The 22,122-nt window shown below is 46.4% G+C and overlaps 1 protein-coding gene across 1 annotated transcript in view; it reads left to right on the forward strand.

Annotated features, from left to right (window-relative positions):
* GSG1L (GSG1 like) overlaps window positions 1-22,122 on the forward strand; it is a 73,905-nt gene that overhangs the window by 50,721 nt on the left and 1,062 nt on the right. Inside the window, exons 3-4 of the mRNA XM_065412021.1 lie at window positions 7,465-7,617; window positions 18,299-18,410. Of these exons, the coding sequence (XP_065268093.1) occupies window positions 7,465-7,617; window positions 18,299-18,410 (265 nt within the window). The remainder of the gene's footprint in view (window positions 1-7,464; window positions 7,618-18,298; window positions 18,411-22,122) is intronic.

The following is a 22,122-nucleotide window of genomic DNA, read 5'->3' on the forward strand; positions in this document are numbered from 1 at the left end:
CTATCTCTTCTGCTGAGTGTCTAATGACATTTCAGCATTGTAGGTGCCTCTAATGGGTTTTGGCAGAGTAACACTGCCCTGCAGTGGCTCAGGAGCATGGGTACCAAGCGCAGGGCAGACTGTTCAGAACCACGGCACAAACCCCACATTGGCTGTGACTTCTATTTAGATTTCACCAACCAATTAATCAAATGTAAACCCTCAGGCACTATACCTGGAGTCACACACAGTCCCCTTGGGTACTCCAATCTATTTTGCCACCCAGGTGAGCCTACCTATGTGATAGATGGTCCCTTACACCAAGCACCACAGCAATATTCAGGTTACTTCCTGTCCCAAAGGACCAGTCACTTACCCCAGGTCAATTGCACCTCACATCTCACACCAAAGACAACCCCTGTAGTCAATCCTATAATAATAACTCTTAGGAAAGGAAATTATTTACAACGTTAATGCAGGTGAACATAAGTACACAAATGAGTTACAATCTTAAATTTCAAAAGGAAATAGAAGCTTCTATAATCTGTAAACTCTAGCTGTCTTTTAGGGCTACCTAAGCTAAGCAGCTGGGGATCTCTTGTCAATGCTTAGAAAAACCTCGCCCACTGGAGTCCAAGCAGCAGAGAGAGCTCTAGTTCCTTTTGTTTGGGGTTTTTAACCCCCTCTTGCCATATGCTCTGAGCTGCAAACTCAGCTGATGGGATCTTCACGGGGGGTGGGGTGGAGAGAAAGAGAGAGCAAAACAGCAAATATCTTTTGTCCTATTTCATGTTCCACACTAGTCAATCTGGTGTTGATGGACCTTGCCTGTTGGATAGGACGTAATACCTTCTATTGGAAATCAGCACTTTACACTAGTTAATGGCTAGCCCCTACCTGATGATTTACACAGTCACAGAGGCTTACAATACAACCCTCTAATATTACTTTACAAGATGGAATACAGATGTTATTAGATTAATGCAGGCAGCAACTTACAAATATAAAGTCAAAACACTAAACACATTTTTATGATTCTAATACTACTATTTTAACAATGCTAACACACAAGTGAGGCAGATTAATTCCAGGTATGTGTTTATTAGTGTTCAGCTTTGCCATGAGCTGGCACCTGGTCTGCCAGCACCCCAGGCAACATGAAGAATTTGTGAGGAAGTCTCTCACAGCTTCTTGATCTATTTCTCTCATCCCAGCTTTCTACACAGAAGCACAAAGTAATCAGGCAGATGGTCTGACATAATCAGATTACACTACCCAACAGATGGGCTGAATGCTCAGTGCTGGGAGTGCAGAGCTGGAAAATTGTGCCAGCCACGACGGTATGCTCAATGTTTATTTCTTTCAGCATTTCTTATTGATCACACCAAGTATTTGTGGCATACAATTCCAATCTGGGAGCCTAAAACATACAAGCAAAAAAATAGCAATAAAACTATCTGAATGGTGAAATTGAATGAGAAAGCAGGCGTGCTCACTTGGCCATCATGCCCTTATTTTAAGCCTGAATGGGGCTTAATGCCTTTTCACAAAGGAGACACAAAGCATCCCCACACCTCCTCCTCAAACTTAATACACTTGTATAGTTACTGTGACGCTGGCAGGCCAGATGCCAGCTCTTGCCCAGGCCCCAGGCATTAGCTAAGAACTGACAAACTCATAGCTAGAGACCAGACCAGTTCACCTGTATGTTAGTTTTGCTCAAAATAGGTATTAATCTTATAAGAATGTATTTTGACTCTATGAAATGCTTGCAAATTGCTGCATGCATTAATCTCACTTGTAATGTCGGTATTCCATGCTGTAAGAAAATAGGTACGTTTTACTTTATATCTTTGAGAATGTTTGCTCTGAAATTGTGAACCCAGGCATGCGAATCATTCCCTTCCTATCCCCACCATCCCACCCATACCGAAGGACTGTCAAAATCAGATGAGCTGGGACGCTGGCAGACCAGGTGCCAGCTCATGCTGAAGCTCCAGGTCAATTCACTTGTGTATTAGTATAGATCAAAGTAATTGGTAAATGTATAAGAGTGTTTTTGGTGTTTAATCTTCATGAAAACAAGTGAGATGTTACTTGCATTGTTTTCACGTATCTGCATCCCATTATAATGTAGTCGCAAATACTTACATTGTGTATACCTCACAACTAAATAACCCATCAAACGAGCAGTCAAATGAGAAAGAAGCCGTGTGAAATGCAAATGAAGAACTTCAACAGAAAAGTGCTAATTTTAAAGCAAGTGGTCATTGTGTGTGATGATCGGAGGTCAAAGACTCAAAATGCATTCGTCACTCTCTGCCATCAAAGGAAAAGCCCACATGGGTAGTGACACTGTCAGCTTGTCTTCGGTGAGAAGAAGCTATAAGTATTGATTCAGGGAAAGATCCTTTATCTTTGGACTGTTTGGATTCTAACAGGGCAGAACAACTGAACAAGAATATGGAGATCCCCAGAGTTATTCTGGGTAGCCCTGAGAGACTTTTGGGAAACTGGCAGATTACTACATCTCTGCTACTATTTGGAATTATAGACTGTTACTCACCTGTTCATATATTTTACCTGCTTTAGCCCCTCAATAACTCTGATTTCCTTTTCTTAGCTAATGAACCTTTAGTTAGTTTACTATAGAATTGGCTGCCAATGCCAGCACTGCCTTTGCTGTAAGATCTGGGTTATGTGACTGGTCTCTTGGGACTGGGAGCAACCTGATGTGGTGATTTTTGGTGTAAGTGACCTTTTATTACGAAGTCCAGTTTGTCCGGATGGTAAGATAGACTGGAGACTCCAAGAGGACTGTCTGTGACTCCATGGTAAGACTGTTATAGTGATCCAGGAGTTCACATTTGTTACTGGCTTGGTGAAATCTAATTATCAACCACACCACCAGTCTGGAGTGCCTGTCCTGTTTTCTGATAGTCTGTCCTGAGGCAGGCATTCATGGTCGTGAGCAACTCCAGACAGCATGATGGTTTCTTTCCTTCCCCATTATCTATCCAGGCAACAGAAAATGCACTGGATGAGCTTGGGGGTGGGGGGAGCTGGTGAGCTCAGAGGAAATCCCAAAGACTAAACAATATAGTGGGCAAACATGAAGAAGCAGGACAATGATGGCTAGCGAGTCCAGAGTCACAAGGACTAGCAAGCCCAGAGAAGCTATTTAGTATTTTTATCAGTGACCTGGAAGAAAACCTAAGATTATCACTGGTAACGTTCGCAGAAGACCCAAAGATTGGGGGAGTGGTAAATAATGAAGAGGACAAGTCACTGATACAGAGCAATCTGGATCACTTAGTAAGCTGGGTGCAAGCAAACAATATGCATTTTAATATGGCCAAATGTAAAGTTAGATATCTAAGAACAAAGAACGGGGACTATCCTGGGAAGCAGTGAAAAAGATGTGTGTGTGGGGGCAGGGTCATGGTGGGTAATCAGCGGAACAAGAGCTACCAGTGTGATGCTATATTGAAAAGGGCTAACTGGATCCATGAATGTAGGTAGGTTATATTACTTCTGTATTTGACACTACTGTGACCGCTACTGGAATACTTGGTTCAGCTCTGGCATCCACAATTCAGCAAGAATGCAGATTAATTGGAGAGGGTTCAGAGAAGAGCCACGAGAATGATTAAGAATTTGAAAACATGCCTTATAGGCTACATCTACACTATGAGCTAGGGTGTGATTCCTCTGCTCATATACACCTAGAGTCATAGATCCATAAGTTCCAAGGCCAGAAGGGACCGTTGTGGTCATCTAGTCTGACCTCCTGTATAACACAGGCCAGAGAACTGCCCCAAAATAATGCCTAGAGCAGATCTTTTAGAAAAACAGACAATCTTGATTTAAAATTGCCGGTGATGGAGAATCCATGATGGCCCTTGGTAAGTTGTCCCAGTGGCTAATTAGTCTCACGTAAAAATTTACACCTTATTTCCAGTCTGAATTTGTTTAGTTTCAACTTCCATCCATTGAGTGATGTTACTCCTTTCTCTGCTAGATTGACGAACCCATTATCAAATATTTGTTCCCCATGTAGGTGCTTACAGACTGTAACGAAGTCACCCCTTAACCTTCTCTTTATTAAGCTAAATAAATGAAACTCCTTGAATCTATCAATATAAGTGTTGGGAGTGTAAGGTGGGAAACTGAGTCACGAGTCCACCCAATTTAGGCTTATTTATAAAATTTTCAGATAGAATTGCCACTTTCTGAACATGTATTTATGCCAGACAATAAACAGATAAGATGGAAGAGGTAGGAGCCCAAGTTACTCAGCACTGGGGTTCTGGGAAGCTCTTCTATACTTCATGATGATTGTCACAGCCTCTGATTCCTGGTCTGGTCCTTCAGTCTCATTCCTTCAGTTTTTGGTCTGGTATTTCTCCAACTTGCCCCCCCCCCTCTCTTGTCTTCTTATAAATTTCTACATTACAAAATCTTTAACTTTTTTCCAATCAGCATTAAGCACTCTCTTATGTAGCCCGTACAACATGCATGGACAAGCTTCAATTTACACAACATTTGCTGTTTGCACTATTTGCACGTCCTTATGTTTTCACATCTTTTTGTTCTTGGGCTTTCCCAGTAAAGGGACTTTGAACTAGTATAAGAAATACGCAAAAGGAAAGTTAGCTTTACATTTATCTAAAATTTGCAGCATAACAAAATATCGCTGTCAGCGGTAAGCATTATCTAAGCCAGTCCATGTAAGAAAAAAATTGGCAAAACACCAGCCAAGCCAAGGCCGTGGCATAAGTGTTACCTAATTCAAACTTATTCACTATCCATAACTATAAACTATTAAAGTAACAAAGCCCTTATTACCATTTAGCAATTCATCTTTATATTTCAATTTCATAATTCAGTATACCTATGTTATCCTAACCTGCCCCAGTGGATCATAACCTTGACATGGTGGAGCAGCTTGAGTGTTCCCATGATTCCGAGAGCGATGCCATCAGGAGTTTTGCACTCCCTGTAGGGTCACCCAAGGAAGCAAGGTCAAAGGTGAGGTTCCAGACGAACAGCAATCCACCCCACCCCAAGTCCTCAACATCAGTGATTTCTCTCAACAGCTGTGGAGGTGGACGAAGGCTGCAACAGGATGGCGTTCCCCAATCTTCTTGGTTCCCTTGCCGTTGGATAAGGAGCTTCAGCCTGTCAAGCACCATGTGGGAACTGGCATCTCCACGTTAAAAGAACTCATGCACATATGTCCAAGTCCAGCACCCAGGTGGCAGCTGTTAGATGGTCGTTTTTGCATTTGGACAGAGGCAGGAGTGCAACTCAGCAGCTGCGACTGACTGAGCTGCCCTTTTTAGGACCTGCTCTGCTCACCCCACATGGGGAGGAGGCTAGAAAAGGTGCCCTGCACATAGTCTTCCTCACCTCCCCACAACTGCATAACCGCATTCAGAGGGATTGCCTTACTGCAATTGGTACCCATCCACCTGCTTCTTAGAATGGACTTTTCTAAATGCAGCTTTGCCTAGAAATTTGGAAAGAACATATTAAAGGCAAAAATGGTCAGGACAGAGAGAGTACCATGGTATTCACTCCATTTTTAATCCTTACCAGTGCTTTCTCATTGGTTTTCCCAACCTTTGGCCTTTTATACCTACCAAAGACATTGGTACCAGTAGGTTTTGCTGCGCTTATGTTCTTTTTGCCAGCAGGGCACCAGAACAATGGGGGCTCAGGGGCCATGGCCCTCCCACTTTTTACCAGCCATAAAGGCAAGCGACATGGGATAGGGGGTGGAGAGAAGCTAGTGGGGACGGGGTCATGGGGGGGCGGGGAAGAGGTGGTGCAGGAGCAGGGCCTCGGGGAAAGAGGCAGCATGAAGGCGGGAGCTTGGGGGGCAGGGCCATTGTTCCCTTCTTTTAGGGTGCTTCCGCCGCTCCTGTTTGGCAGTCATACCAGGAGAACATCAATGATCCTTCCATTGTCAGTGCTGATAGGTGAAGGGTCACTTACACCATGTTTTCTCTTCAACTGAGGTAGTTCATGCAGCAGTTCCTTCTTGAAGTGGGTTCATGGGAAATTGCCATAGTTAAAGTCCTGATACCGGTGCATACAGAACATTATTAGGAATCCAAAATTAATTTATCCCATTGAAAGATAGTCTTACCTGCTAGCTTCTCAATTCAGACTCATGTCACTTAACTTTTTAATGCACTTTTTAAGCACTACTGCCTCTGCATCTCCAACGTCACCTTCAAGATATGATGTTCATGCTATATTTCTCATTAATTCCACTGCACTAGGAAATTAAACTAGTGTCTGATGGCTGGTACCAGTGCATTTTGCTCTCATGGATCCATGCAGTAGAAAGACCTGACTGTCAACTGATGCTTGAATCAAGTTGCCAACACAGCACTGAGTCAGTGCAAGTCTCTCTGGAGTTGCCTGATACTGTGCCACTAATGTAGGCATGGTGAACACCCCCACCATCCTGCAATGGTGCTCCAGAAAAGGTATAAAGGGTGTTTCTTTTCAAATCCATCCATCCAAGAATGGTAGTTTTCCAGTGTTTCTGCTTCATACTGGGGCTGATTGGAGAATGGCCGTCCTTTCCAAAGAAATGTGCATCTTCAGATGGAAAAAAGTGACATAAGCACCACTCAGATGTTGGAGATGTTGCGAGGAATGGGAATTTGAATTGTGGCCTTTGAGCTGAGACGCCTTCTCACACAGCCCATCCCCAAGGGGCCATCCAAATGAAAACCAAGAAGATACCACAGTGCAGGACAGCAAGCCGTTCCCTCTCTCTCACCCATCGCCACAATGAACTCCAGTTTGTGCTATGTAGTGGGACAAGCCAATTGCACACAGCTGTCCAACTCAAATACACACATGGTGGGCACTAACTGCACAGTTCTAGTGCCCTACCAACTCTTTCTCTGAACAGTCAGTGCCTGCTGCTTCCGCCATTCACATTCTTAGGAGAGCGTGAGCCCTGGAGCTTCTCTGACCTCTCCTAACTAAATCTTTCTGTCTCAGGACAGCTCAGCACTTACCCTCGAGGCATATCAAGCACTTTTATCTGTCCATTTTCACATCCAGTCCCTGGCACTTCCCAAACATCAATGCTTTATTCCCAGCAGCACCCAGCTATGGTGGGGATTATTAATTATTATTATTATTATATCACGTCTATTTTACAGCTGGAGAACTCAGACACAGGGATTAAATGACTTGCTTAGGATCACACAGAGTCATTAGAAGAGCTCAGCTGAGAATTGAGACCAGGGTGCCTGTGTCCCAAAGCAAAGCCTTCACCCACAAGGCCAGCCCCCTTCACTGCCACGTTTGCTTTCCCTCAAGTGTTTTCTCTGCCCCATTTAAATGGCATGAGACAGAGCTACATATTCCTGCCCTCAATGCTGTGCTTTTGTCAATTTTGGACTGTGTCAAAGGTAACTAAAAGCAGCCTCTGGTTGTTTCTCTTCTGTGTTGCAGGTGTCCTGTGGCTATCGGTCGTGTCTGAAGTGTTGTACATCACGCTGTTAGTCGTTGGGTTCAGCCTCATGTGCCTAGAGCTCTTCCATTCGAGTAATGTGATAGATGGGCTCAAGCTAAATGCCTTTGCTGCTGTCTTCACTGTGCTGTCAGGTAAGGGACCTTTCCACTCCTCAGTCCGCCTGGGACATCCAACGAAGTGAGATTCTGAAACTTTGAAAGGTTGAAAACACAGGACTGCCAGGCTCCTCTCAGCCATGTGCAGCTCGCCAGGTTTCATTAGAGCTTTGGGAAAGGGTCAGCACAGTAGTGCTGCCTATAGCCCTGTAGAATTGAAAATACCTGGAGCTAAATCCAAAGTGATGGCACGCTCGTTAATCTTCCTACGCCACCGACACTGCCCTGACTGTGTCATCTATGAACCTCCTCTCTCAGCATCACCCTCCTGGTCACCAAATAGGAAAACGAGAAGGTGTGTTTTGAAAATCCCTTTTTAATCTTCACGTTAAAGAAGAGAGGAGGGCTAGAGGGTGCAGGAAAAAGGAAAGGGGTCTAGCTGATGCATTAGGAGAATTAAGATTGAGAGGCATTCTAGTATCCACAATGGGTGAAGAAAACTTGGTGTTACCAAAGGACAGCTCAGGAACAACTCCATGGACATGAATGGGGAAGTTCACACCTCTCAGATCTATTGTCTAAGGCTGGCTGCAGATTCCAGCAGACTAAACCGTGTTAGGCTTTGTCTACACTGCAGCTGGGACTGTGCATCCCAACCAGAGTAGATTGATGCACACCAGCTCTGTTTGGGCTAGCATGCTAAAATGAATAGCGTGGATGTTGCAGCACAAGCTGCGGCCTGGGCTAGCCACCTGAGCTTGGGGGTCAGCCAGGATTGCACTTGGGCAGCTAAGCCATGCCAATTCCTATGCTGCAGTGGCCACACTGCTATTTTTAGTGTGCTAGCTTGAGCAGAGCTAGCACGAGTCTGTCTGCCCAGGCTAGGAGGCAGGCTCCCAGCTGCAGGGTAGACAGACCCATTTTGTTCCCAACCATGCATTCTAGACACAGAGTGAAAGTGAGGGTCTGAGGACAGCATGTGAATGCTGCAGCTGGGGTCCCTGGTATATCCCTAATGTGCTTTGCTTCCCTGCCAGCTCTCTGACTCCTGAACTTGCTGGAGCCCTAAACTGTGACTCTTGCACTAGGACAGAATTTGATGGAGTATCTCAGAAGGGTGAGGATGGCCACACACTCTTGAAACATGGCATCTGACCCTGTGTGTGATTCCCTCTCACACAGCCTGTACGTGTGGGGCCATGCAAATGAAAACCAAGAAGATACAAGAGTGCAGGACAGCAAGCCGTCCGCTCTCTCTCACCAATGGCCACAATGAACTCAGCAGCACTCCAGTTTGTGCTAGGCAGTAGACAAGTGAATTTCACAGCTGTTTCACTGTGAAGGGGGAGAATTACAACATTAACTTCCTTGTTGCTACTGTGATTGCAAAGAGAAAGTTCCATCTTCTGGAATCCACCCTTTAGCAAACCTAGCAGTATACATATTTCTTTTCCCTCAGTGGTAAAGATGCCTGCGCTGTCGTTTCCAAACCTCCATGCTATGTGTCTTTGGAACCCGCTCATTAATCTGCCCCAAGATCAGGAAGTAGCCACTTGCCCCCACCCCCAAGGGCTAGTAAAATACAATCCACGGCTTGCTTACCACCAATCCTCATTGAGCAACTGCTCTGCAGCCACAACCCCTCTCCATGTCTCTGTCCCCTCCCCAAATTCTCTATCTCCAGCTCCCCCCCAATCACTATAACAAAAAAATTGGTGAGACTGGCTGCTGACAACTCTGCTGTGTTCACATCAAGCATCCCCATAAAACAAAAGCATGCTCTATTATAACAGAGACAACTTGTAGCAAGCAACGCGAGTTTTTAAATCTTATTGCTCAGATGTACCAAAAGTTCACACTAGAAACATCAGGGGTGGGGTGTTCACCAGGGGCACTGGCTTTGACACATTCCCACACAGGAGCGCCGCCAGCTTTTTTGCCGCCCTAGGCGGCGGAAGGTCCCGCCCCCGAAATGCAGCCCCCAACAGAGGCGGCGGAAGGTCCCGCCCCCAAAATACCGATGACGACCGGGGCGGCCGAAGATTCGGTCGCCGCCCCACAAATGTTAGTGCCCTAGGTGACCACCTAGGTCACCTAATGGGTTGCGCCGGCCCTGTTCCCACAAACTACCCAGGCAACCATAAGGTGGCTGCATAGAAACCCTTGCACAATTTTTTTCTTTATTGTAGGGTTACCATATTTGAACATCCACAAAAAAGGACACTCCACGGGGGGGTGTCGGCCCTGAGCACAGTCCACCCCCGCTCCTCCCACGCTCCGCCCCCACTCTGCCCCAGGTCCTGCCCCCTCCCCACTCAGCCCCGCCACCACACCCCTCCTCACCCCCTGGCCCGCCGCTGGCTTGCTGCGTCCCTCCTCAGTCCCCCACCCACCACTCGCCTCCTCCCACCTGCCAGAAACCCCCATGCCCGCCCCGAGAACCCCCGCCTGCTGCTGGCTCGCTGCTTCTTGCCTCCTCACCCCCGCCCACCCACCCACCCGCTGCTGCCTTCCTCGCCGCTCGCCTCTTCAACCCCCGCTGCCTGCCGCTGGCCTTTTCACCCCCCTGCCTACCGCTGGCCCGCCGCCCACCTCCTCACCCTCCCGCCTGCTGCTGCCTTCCTCGCCGCTCGCCTCTTCAACCCCTGCTGCCTGCCGCTGGCCTTTTCACCCCCCTGCCCGCCTACTCACCCCTCCTGCCGCAGGTCCCCCTGGCTCCTAGGATCAGGGGCAGCCGAGGGGTCTCCACGTGCTGCACCCGCCACAAGCACGAGCTCCGTGGCTCCCAGTGGCCAGGAAAAGCACCAATGGGAGCTCCCGGAGCCAGGCTTGCAGGCACCGGCAGCGCACAGAGAGCCCTCTGCCCCCCCCCCCAACCCGACCCCAACAGCCAGAGGGACCTGCCGGGGGGCTAGGTGGGGAGTCCCGGCGGTGCTTACCTGGGGCGGCTCCTGGGAAGCATCTGGCAGGTCCCTCTGGCTCCTAAGGTTGGGTCAGGGGATGGGGGAGGGCTCTTTGCCTGCTGCCGGCGCCTACAAGCCCACAATGGCTCCTTCCCACTGTCCCACCTCTCCTCTCCCGTACTCCACAAGCCTTCCTCACCCGAACCCCCAGTCTGCACTGACAGGGCTGATAGTGCAGGGCGGTTTGGGAGCACTGGAAGAGCTGTGGGATGCAGGGGGGTTGGGAAGCACTGGAAGAGCTGTGGGATGCAGGGGGGTTGGGAAGCACTGGAAGAGCTGTGGGGTGCAGGGAGTGTACTAGCAGAGCTGGGGAGTGCAAAGGGTTTGGGGTGCACTGGCAGAGCTGGGGGTTGGGTACAGGTGGGTTGGGGTGCACTGTCAGAGCTGTGGCATTCATAGGGGTGGGGTGCACTGACCCAGCTGTTGAGTGCCAGGCCTCCCGCCCCTTAGTTCCCAACCTCTCTCACCTCCCTTACTATCCATCAACATTTATCCCCCTTTCCCACACTGCATCCCCAAACCCCTCTTCTCCCCACTCCTCCACCCCTAATAAGCCTGCCCTCCCAGGACATTCACATGTCTAATTTCCACCCCCACCCCCAAATGCTTTAAGAACATAGCATAAGAATGTCCATATTGGGTCAGACCAATGGACCATCTAGCCCAGTGGCCTGTCTTCTGACAGTGGCCAATGTCCGATGCTTCAGAGGGAATGAACAAAACAGGACAATTATAGATTGCCAGACGCTGGGACTGGATGACAGGGGATGGATCAGTCAGAGACTTAAGGACACCAGAGCATGGTGTGGCTTTCCTGACCATCTTGGCTACTAACCTTTAATGGACCTATCTTCATTCTTTTTTTAACCCAGTTACATTTTGGCCTTCACAACATCCCCTGGCAATGAGTTCCACTGGGCAACTTTGTATTGTGTGAAGAAGTACTTCCTTTTGTTTTAAACCTGCTGCCTATTAATTTCATTGGATGACTCCTGGTTCTGGTGTTATATGAAGAGACAAATAACACTTTCTTATGCACTTTCTCTACACCAATCATGATTTTATAGACCTCTATCATATCCCCCCTTAGTCATCTCTTTTCCAAGATGAACAGTCCCAATCTTTTAAATCTCTCCTCATACAGAAGCTGTTCCATACCCCTAATCATTTTTGTTGCTCTTCTCTGTACTTTTTCCAAGTCTAAGATATCTTTTTTGAGATGGGGCGACCAGAACTATGCGCTGTATTCAAGGTGTGGACGTAGGATGGATTTCTATAGTGGCATTGTGATATTTACAACACTATTACCCATCCCTTTCCTAATGGTGCCTACCATTCTGTTCGCTTTTTTGACTGCCGCTGCACATTGAGTGGATGTTTTCACTGAACTATCCGCAATGTCTCTAAGATCTTTCTTGAGTGGTAACAAAATAATGGAATCCAAATTAGCTATCATTTGGGATTATGTTTTCCCAATGTGCATTACGTTGCATTTATCAACATTGAATTTCATCTGCCATTATGTTGCCCATTCATCCAGTTTTGTGAGATCCCTTTGTAGCTCTTCACAGTCAGCTTTGTACTTAACTATCGTGAGTAATTTTGTATCATCTGCAAACTTTGCCACTGCACGGTTTACCCCTTTTCCCAGTTCATTTATGAATATGTTGAACAGCACAGGTCCCGGGACTGATCCTTGGCCGCCCCCCCCCATTTACTTCTTTCCTCTGTGAAAACTGTCCTTTTATTCCTACCCTTTATTTCCTGTCTTTTAACCAGTTACAGATCCATGAGCAGACCTTCCTTCTTATCCCATGATTGCTTACTTTGCTTAAGAGCCTTTAATGAGGGACCTCATCAAAGGCTTTCTGGAAGTCCAAGTACATTATATCCACTGGATCACCCTTGTCCTTTAACCCCCTGGCGCTGCTGCCGCCAGACCCCCCGGTGAGGGGTTTTGGGAGGAAGTTTTTGCTTTATTATGCCCCATTCAGGTTCTGGAGTGGCTGAGGAGTCGGTACGTGCTAGTGAGCTTCCCGGGTTCATCAGTAATCTCCCTGGACTCCAGAGAGATTACTTATGAACCCAGGAAGTTGAGTAGCAAATACTGCCGCCCAGCCGCCCTGGAACCTGCATGGGGCATATCAAAAGCTTCTTCAGAGGAGAGTGAGAGGCTTTTCCCCACAACGTCTTGGGGTCTGGGGAGGGGAGGGGATGGGAGGTGCGGCATGGCTGTGGCTGGCCTGGGGCACGTCTGGGCAGGTGGATGGGGGCTTTGGCTGGACTGGGACTAGGGTTGTCACCTGTCTAATCACACAAACCTGAACACCCTTGCCCTGCCCCTCCCCTCCCTGCCCATTCCCTGAGGCAACATCCCTGGCCTGCCCCTTCTCCAAGGCCCTGCCCCCTGCTCACTCCATCCCCCCTCCCTTTGTTGCTTGCTGTCCCCCCCCCCCCCACACACTCCCTTTCACTGGGCTGGGGCAGCGGGTTGGGATGTGGGCTCTAGGCTTGGGCCAAGGGGTTCAGGGTGTGGGAGAGGGCTCTGGGCTGAACCTCAGGCAGGGGGTTGCAGTGCAAGAGGGGGTGCAGGGTATGGACTTTGAGAGGGAGTTTGGGTGCGGGAGGGGGTTCAGGGCTGGGGAAGGGGGTTGGGGTGCAGGAGGTGGTGAGGGGTGTGGGCGCTGACTGGGCAGTGCTTACCTCGGGCAGCTCCCGGAAGCGACTGGCATGTCCGGCTCCTAGGCTCAAGGGTGGCCAAGTGGCTCTGCGCACTGCCCCTGCCTGCAGGTACCACCCCCACAGCTCCCATTGACTGCGGTTCCTGGCCAATGGGAGCTGTGGAGTCAGTGCTGGGGCGGGAGCAGCGCGCGGAGACCCCCTGGCTACCCCTGTGCCTAGGAGCTGCAGGGACATACCAGCTGCTTCCAGGAGTCATGTGGAGCCAGGGCAGGTAGGGAGCCTGCCTTAGCCCCGCTGTGCTGCCGACTGGACTTTTAGCCACCAGGAGATTGATGCTGGGAAACTCCCAGCCAATCCAGGAGGGTTAGCCAGAGGAGTCCCAGGTAAGGTTGCCGAGGGTGGGGTGCAGGCACTCAGGGCTCCGGCCAGCCTAGGGCTCCTCTGGCTTAGGGGGCGCCACTTGGTACTCCTCCAGGCAGGGCAGGGGAGAGGGACTCATGGCTCTGGCCGTGGGGGAGGGGGTCTTGGGGCTCTGGCAGAAAGGGTGTGGGTGGAAGGGGCAGAGCTGGGAGCTAGCCTCCCCTAAGCGGGGGCTCCACCTCTGCACGTGTGGGTGATTATTCTGTTCTTTACTATAGTTTCAATTTTCCCATTACTGAAGTTAAGTTTCCTGGACTGTAATTGCCAGGATTGCCTCTGGAGCCTTTTTTTAAAAATCTCCCCATTACCTATCCTCCTGTCATCTGGTACAGAGACCGATTTAAGCAATAGGTTACATATCACAGTCAGTAGTTCTGCAATTTCATATTTGAGTTCCTTCAGAACTCTTGGGTAAATACCATCTGGCTCGGATGACGTATTACCGTTTAATTTATGTATTTGTTCCAAAACCTCTTCTACTGACACCTCAATCTGGGACAGGTCCTTAGATTAGTCACCCAAAAAGAATGGCTCAGGTGTGGAAATCTCCCTCACACCCTCTGTAGTGAAGACTGATGCAAAGAATTAATTTAGCTTCTCTGCAATGGCTTTGTCTTCTTTTAGTGCTCCTTAGCACCTTGATCATCCTCCAGTGGCTCATTTTGAAGCAGGAAGCCTGCCAAACAATCAATGTACTTAAATAATTTTTTGCTGTTAGTTTTTGTGCCTTTTGCTAGTTGCTCTTCAAATTCTTTGACCTGCCTAATTAATTATACTTTTACACTTGACTTACTAGTGGTAATGCTCCATTCTATTTTCCTGAGTTGGAAGTCAAATCCTATTTTCAAAAAGATGCCTTTTTGCCTCTAACCTCCTCTTTTACTCTGTTTTGCCATGGTGGCATTTTTGGTCCTCTTACTATTTTTTTTTTTTAAGTTGGGGTATACATTTAATTTGAGTCTCTATTAGTGTTTTTAAATAGTTTCCATGCAGGTTGCAGGCATTTCACTCTTGTCACTTTGATTACATGCCCCCCAAAACAAACAGCTACCCATGACTCACAAATTGTAGCCAATCTCCAGTCACTCCTTTTGTCTTAGGTGGGGGTTTGTGATTAATTTATCAGTAGTTATGGTAACTGAAGGGTGGGTTCAAACCCATCAAGGGTGAGCGCAGATTCATCAAGCTCACTGAGGTGTGATTCATCCAATGGTTAGTGTCTCTCAGCTTAGCAGTTCAAGGCAACAGAAGGAAACTGGTTTCAGGGGGGATCCCCAGGCATCAAATGACATCAAACTGGAACCCCTAACACTACCATGCAGCCCAGGAGGCACACCAAATTTCAAAGCAATCTGATTAACCATTTGGATTTTAGAGCATTTACAAGAACCAAGCTTTAAAGCACATAAAATAGCGGGAATGGAAACCCTTTAATTTTTCTGTATTGGCCCATTCACTATGTAAAAAAAAAAAAAGGTACAATTTCTTAAATATTGTTATCTATTTGGGTCCCTCAAGGATTTAGTGGGAACCCTGGGTCCCTGAGCAAAACTCAGACTGAGTCCATTTTGACCCACATCTCATCAATAGTTTGATCTTGAGCTTTGGGCTACCCCCCACTCAAAGCATACACAGTGCTGAACTCATATACTGTCAATCTGTAAGTATAGTTCAGTCGACTGTTCGAATGGTGCCATGAAAAAAAGAGTATACATTCAACCCAAGTCTGGGTGCAGTCCCATTCTGACTGCCCCCAGATGTAGCCCCAGGGACAGAGCCCATAATGAAAAGACACCTCATTGTCTTGGAGAAAGAGTATTGGTGATGGAATGGCCTTTGCTTGTACTGTGGAGGGCAGGTCACTTCACCATTGACTACACCCTTGAATCCAGACCTGCGCCAGATCCAGGAAACAACCATGTCCAGCCCCGTTAAGGGGGTTGTAGCTGGATGTAATCATGGAATCAGGTTCCCCAAACTGATCCCTTCTTCTGCCAACATGCATCTTAACAGCTGTGGATCACTGCCATCCCCACTTGTAAGTCTTGTTCTGTCTCTGCATCCCTTCCACACCTAAGGTGAGCTGCACCCAACTTGCACTTGTGGATTCTGGAGCCTCTAGTAATTCAATGTACACTGGGTTTGCTAAGGCTACCCAGCTTCCAGTACAAAGAAAGCTTGCCCCACACTTAGTGAAATTGATTGATGGGAGCATGCTATCCCCAAGTCCCGTCACCTACTATATGTGCCCCTTTGGGTCAAAATACAAGACCACCAAGAAACCCTGAAATTTAACTTTATTAACTCACCTCACTTCCCCATCACACTTGGCATCCCCTGCCTTTTGGTCCATGATCCAAATATCTCCTGGAAGATGCAAAAGGTATGGTTCGAGTCAGGCTACTGCCAGCAATGGTGTCTTGCAGAGTCAGGCAGCAGGGCTAAGAAACAGCATGGAGAAGTCCACCACCTTTTGTGTCCAGCAAATTCAAGGAGTAACAGCTCACTAATCCCTGCAAAATATTAAGATTTTGCTTACATATTTGATTTTAAAAAATGCTGATGTCCTACCCCTGCATAGGTCTTATTATTGCTCCATTGATCTTCAGACAGGGGCCAAAATTCCACTGAATGGTTTTATACCTTGTTGGAGCCAGAACTCCATGCCCTATGGGAATACCTCAATGAGGACCTAGCAAAAAACTTTAACCATCCATCTACATCGACCACAGGGGTTCCAGTTCTGTTTGTCAAAAAGAATACAGCTCTTCACATCTTTGTGTAGGCTGTCGAGCGATGAACAACATTACTCTCAAGAATGAATGCCCTTTACCTTTGAACAATGAACTATTGGAGAGGGTGGGCTCTGCTAAAGTATTCACCAAGCTTGATCTTTGTGGTGTTTACAGTCTAGTCTGTATGCTAGATGCCAGTGAGTGGAAGACAACATTTCACAACCAGTATGATCATTCTGAATTCCTTGTTGTGTCCTTCAGTCTTTCCAACGCTCCAGCCACATTCTAGCACTTTGTGAACGACATCTTTAGAAATGTTCTGAAGTAGTTTGTAGTGATCTACTTAGATGACATCGTCATCTTCTCAGAAATCCCAAGCCCTTCATGGCCAACGTTGTGCTTGGTACTTGAGTGTCTTCAAGCAAATGACCTCTACAAAAAAACATGAGACGTTTTATATTGCGTGTAACTTTATGCAATTTGGAACTGTTTCTGTTAAGAGGTTTTTTTCACATATATATAAATTTCATGTTATGATCAGTCATTCTGAAATATTGCACATGGTGCACTGCATTTGCATCCTTTTACTAATGAATTCCTTCCTGCCCCAAAAGCAGTCCTCTACTTCCTAGTCAGTCCTCACACTACCTATCATACTTCATTTGCTTTTGAGCTGTTGATGCTCACCTACAGTGGCCCCACAATTCGTCTCCACTGCCCACTTGCTAAATTTTCAAACACCTTCATGCTTTCTCCCATGCTTTGGAGATTCTCCTTATGAATGTACACAAAGCTACTTCATTATCCATCTTCAGATCCTTCCTCAAAATTATCCTTTGCTGTGATGCCTCCAAAAACCTTGACAATGGTTGGGCTGCTGGTGTGCAGAGACCACTGCTTACCATGCTGACTAATACTGTCTCACTGCTTACTTGTGCTCCCCCATCTGTTGTCTCATCTTATACTTACATTGTAAGTCCCTCGGGGCAAGGACTGTCTTTTTGCTCTGTGTTTTACAGCACCTAGCACAATAGAGTCCAGGTCCATGACTAGGACTCCTAGGTCAGTGGCTCTCAACCTTTCCAGACTACTGTACCCCTTTCAGGAGTCTGATTTGTCTTATGTACCCCCAAGTTTCACATCACTTAAAAATTACTTGCTTACAAAATCAGACATAAAATACAAAAGTCATAGCATGCTATTACTGAAAATTTGCTTACTTTTATTTTTACCATAATTATAAAATCAATTGAAATATAAATATGGTACTTATATTTCAGAGTATAGTATAGAGAGAGCAGTATAAACAAGTCATTGTCTGTATGAAAGTTTAGTTTGTACGGACTTTGCTAGTGCTTTTCATGTAGCCTGTTGTAAAACTAGGCAAATATCTAGATGAGTTGATGTACCCCCTGGAAGACCTCTGTGTACCCCCAGGGGTATATCTACCCCTGGTTGAGAACCGCTGTCCTAGGTGATATGGTAATACATATAACAACAACAACTTCTCACAAGGGACACTTGGGGCTGGATGTTTATATGATTCTTGGAAACATCAATTTGTATGAGCAACCAATGGAAGTATTCAGGTACCATGCAGAAGCTGAATGGCATAACCAGAGAAAACCTGGCTTACAGTAGCAAGGTTGATGTTAACATTAATGTGTTGGCAAGCTCTTCAAAAGGTTCCCTTTATACCATCAGCACTCCTGTACTGTTCAGACTGTGTTGTAAAATAGCAAAACCTGAATGGCTCCCTTCCTCTGCCCACAATGTGCTGCCTTTTCTTCAGTGGTGCAGGGTGCACCAAGAGGGTTATCTGCAGGAGCTTTCAGCATCTGCTGGAGTTGGAGAAGCTCCTTCAGGAAGAATAGAAAAGATCGGAAAGATGATCCTGTTGCAATTCCTGCTTTCCAGGTCTCTTGGGGATGGTGGCTCATATGATGTACACCCAAGTTTTCCAAGTGACAGTCAGCCTTGGACCAGAAGATTGGAGACCACATTCATGGGACTATGGCTGGTCCTTCTGGTAAGTGTCTCCTTCATTTAGTATCTTCATCTCACTCTTGAATTGTCTGATTATGGATATCAGTGCAGGCGTTACAAACATGGTCTTAAATATCCAGGAAATTGTATGTGCATTTCCAAGTGCAAAAAACACACAGTTGATCATAGACATTGGATTGCATTGGCTAGTTTTGAAATTGCAAATAAAAATCATTAGTTATATCTCTTGCAAGTCAACTGCAGCCACAATTACCACCACTGAGAGCAATTCCATTAAGTGTATACATTTGAATTAGGTGCCATAACATTTCTGAAACTCTTGGTTTCATGTATTTACAGTAAAGGCTCAATTGTGTCTTACAGGGAAATTTTCTATAGAAGCTGCAATGCCCCTATATGGCAGTGGGAGGCATAGCTCTTTTGGATCTCACAATAGCACCCAGGGGGAGTTTCTTGGAAGGTTTGAGGCAAATCAGACAAAGTGTTTTGGAGAGAATTTAATGTACAGTGAGGGGGGAGGGGTTGGTTTTGGAAAGAGTCCCACATTTATTTTGCTCATGAGATAAAAATACTGGCTTGGCCTAGAAGCCCCCCAATATGTTTTATTGTTCTGCCCTTTAGGAGAACTGGCACATTTGACTAGTATAGGAGAATTTGGGGAGTTAGGAATATTTTGATCACAGGCAGTTTTCACAACTTTCAACAGCTTGCATTGTCCTGTGGAGCCTGAGGAAGGGGTTTCCATTGTAATTTTTTGCATTTTAATTTTTTTTATTACTGAGTAATATTTTAATTCTATTCCCTGAATCAGGCAGGTGTGGACACACTCCCTGCAGGCACCAAGGCAGGGGATTATTAATGATCCCTCCATCCACACATACATTCCAAGGCAGGTGGTTATTAACCCTCCAGGATCTGAGGCAGGATGTTCTTAGCCCCTCACACCTCAATGCAGTTGATTATTAGCCCCCTCCACATTGTGAGGCAAGGGATTAGCCCTCCCCCTCTTCCAAATCCCACATTCCAATGCAGGGGATTTTTAGCCTACCACTGCTAGGATTAGGCCCCCCCCCCCCACGACTGTTATCCCCCACAATCCCTCCTGTGTTCCAGTGCAAGGAATTATTAACCTCCCTCACCCCCTTTAGAAGGGTTATCAGGAGGCTACTGGGGCCCCCACCCTGGTTTCAGAACTCACTATGCACCAGTTCACATTGTTAGCCACATAAATATTGGATTTGCAGGGGCCAACTAATTGTGAGTGTCAGTTCAGTGATGAGCAGGAAGCATCCTGACACAGCTGTGAGGGAGAGGCTGAAGGTGCCATGGCCCAGGTCATGGTCACTGGGCATTTCCAAACCTTCACACATTTGTTTAAAGTACACCTCTATACCGATATAACGCTGTCCTTGGGAGCCAAAAAAATCTTACTGCGTTATAGGTGAAACCGCGTTATATCGAACTTGCTTTGATCCGCCCCCCCCCCCCCCCCCCGGAGCACTGCTTTACCGTGTTATATCCGAATTCATATTATATCAGGTCGCGTTATATCGGGGTAAAGGTGTATAACCAAACTTTCAGTTTCCTTGGTGTCTATTGATTCTTTATGTTATAGCTACAGTCTCCTGCCAAGCTTCCCTGAGTGACTGAGACACATTCTCATGCTTAACAACATTTTTATCTCCATGGTAATGATGTTGCCATTCTGGAATATCTCCTATCATAGGACCTCCAAGCACTTTAGAAACATCAAATCAGTCCCAGTGCCCCCTGGAAAGGGCTGCACATCGTCAATATTTTTATTCTGCAGTTTGGGAAACTGAGGCCAGAGGTTAAGTGGCTTCCCAAAGGCCACGCAACAAACCAGTAGCACCGCTGAGAAAAGAGCCCAGCCTATCACTCTCAGGTCCTTGCTCTGACCATAAAACTATGTTCCCTCCTTCCAGATTAACAAACATAATTGCCAAACAGACCAGACAACTGTATCTGCCTCTGGCAGTGGCCCACATGTAATGCTTTAGAGGAGGGTGAAAACAAAACAAAAAACCCCACATGGCCTTCAGGCCAGTTGTGAGGTGTTGTATGTAGGGGAAAATTCCTTGATCCCCCTAGGGATCAGATGATGCCCTGAAGTTTGATTACCTCTAAGTCAGCAACATAAATATATAGGATATTATTTATAGCTTCCTTTTAAATCCAGTTCTAGTGTTTGAGTGTCTGGCCTACACAGCAGGAAGGCCTACACCCCCTACTGAAGAAGTACAGGAGAGGAAAGGTCATCTGATGGCTGGGCTTCAGAGGGTGGGTGTTCAGTTCCTGACTATGTCACAAGCTTCCTGTGTGCCATTAGTACAATTGCATAGTTTCACATTGATTCAGTCCCCCTTCTGTAAAATGGGGGGAAGAATACCACTCTTCCTCAAATAGGAGCTGTGGGAATTAATGTTTGTGAAGTGCTCAGATGTTATAGCAATGGGGACATATAGGTAACTAGACCAATTGCCACCAGTGTTATGGAGGCGCAGGTCATGACAGCATAGTTAAGGTTGAGCTGAGTTTTGCACTTAAAGCAGGAATTGGAATTCAACCTCCTAGTTGTATTTAAAAATCAGTTTAATCTAATCTAGGACCACACATACCCAAGTACGATTAATGTATTTATTATATTGCTGCAGGGCAAAATTAAGGTTGTTTGGATATCAACTGCACATTTCCAGGTCTTACCCTGTCTGGATTTCTTTTAAGTTTAACTTTAACTCAGAATTTCCAACATTTTTCAGTTGTTGAATTAATGAAAATTTTTAAGATCTTCAAGCATAGCTCCCCCAACTACATTGCAATAAAAATCCCATGTACCAAATCTCAGAACCTAGGTCAGCTGACTCAGGCTCCTAGGGCTGGGCAGCGGAGCTAAAAAGAGCAGTGTAGACATTTGAGCTCAGGCTGGAGCCTGGGCTCTGAGACCTTGTGTGTGGGTGGGTGGGTCTATATCACAATATTATTGCCCCACAACCCAAGCCGGTGAGCAGGAGTCAACTGACCCAGCCTGGCTGCATTGCAGGTCCTTTAGTGCAGTGTAGACATACCCAAAGAAACCTGCCTCACACTACCCTATAGCTCAGTGCTCTCTCCTGCAGTATGGGAGACCCCAGTTCAAATCCTACTCCAACCTTAGACAGAGGAGGGAGCCAAACTGTGGTCTCCCACAGCCCAGGTAAGGTCCCTAATCGCTGAACTATAAGGTGGGCACCACCTCTTCCTACTGCTGTTTTGTGAATAGCACCAAAGCCCCAAAAATACAAATAAAAACCTGACTAAAGCCATTCAGTGAACTCATATCACATTCATGAATAGTTTTAGGTCAACTGAAACTGCATTTTTGGAGAATAAACTATTCATTTGAAAAATTTCACCCCACTCAACTGTAGCATCCATGTTACCAGAAAGGACTTCTCAGTGCCAAGGATAAGAATCATGGCCCAAGTTATCCTGCCTTGCATTACGGAGATCAGGCCACAGTTAGAGCTGAATGAACAATCACTGTTTTTAGTTCAGTGGCCAAAATGAAAAAAACACCAACAACAAAACAAAAAAAACAACTCACCTTATTTCAGATTAAACAAAACATTGTTTGATCTGAAGTTAAATATTTTTGGATTTTCAGTGTTACATTACATATTGGTATGAGGTTTTTTTTAACCCTTTAAAAAAATCCAGCTAAAATTCTTGACAAA

Source organism: Emys orbicularis, chromosome 10, assembly GCF_028017835.1.
Source record: "Emys orbicularis isolate rEmyOrb1 chromosome 10, rEmyOrb1.hap1, whole genome shotgun sequence".
Taxonomy (NCBI): domain Eukaryota; kingdom Metazoa; phylum Chordata; order Testudines; family Emydidae; genus Emys; species Emys orbicularis.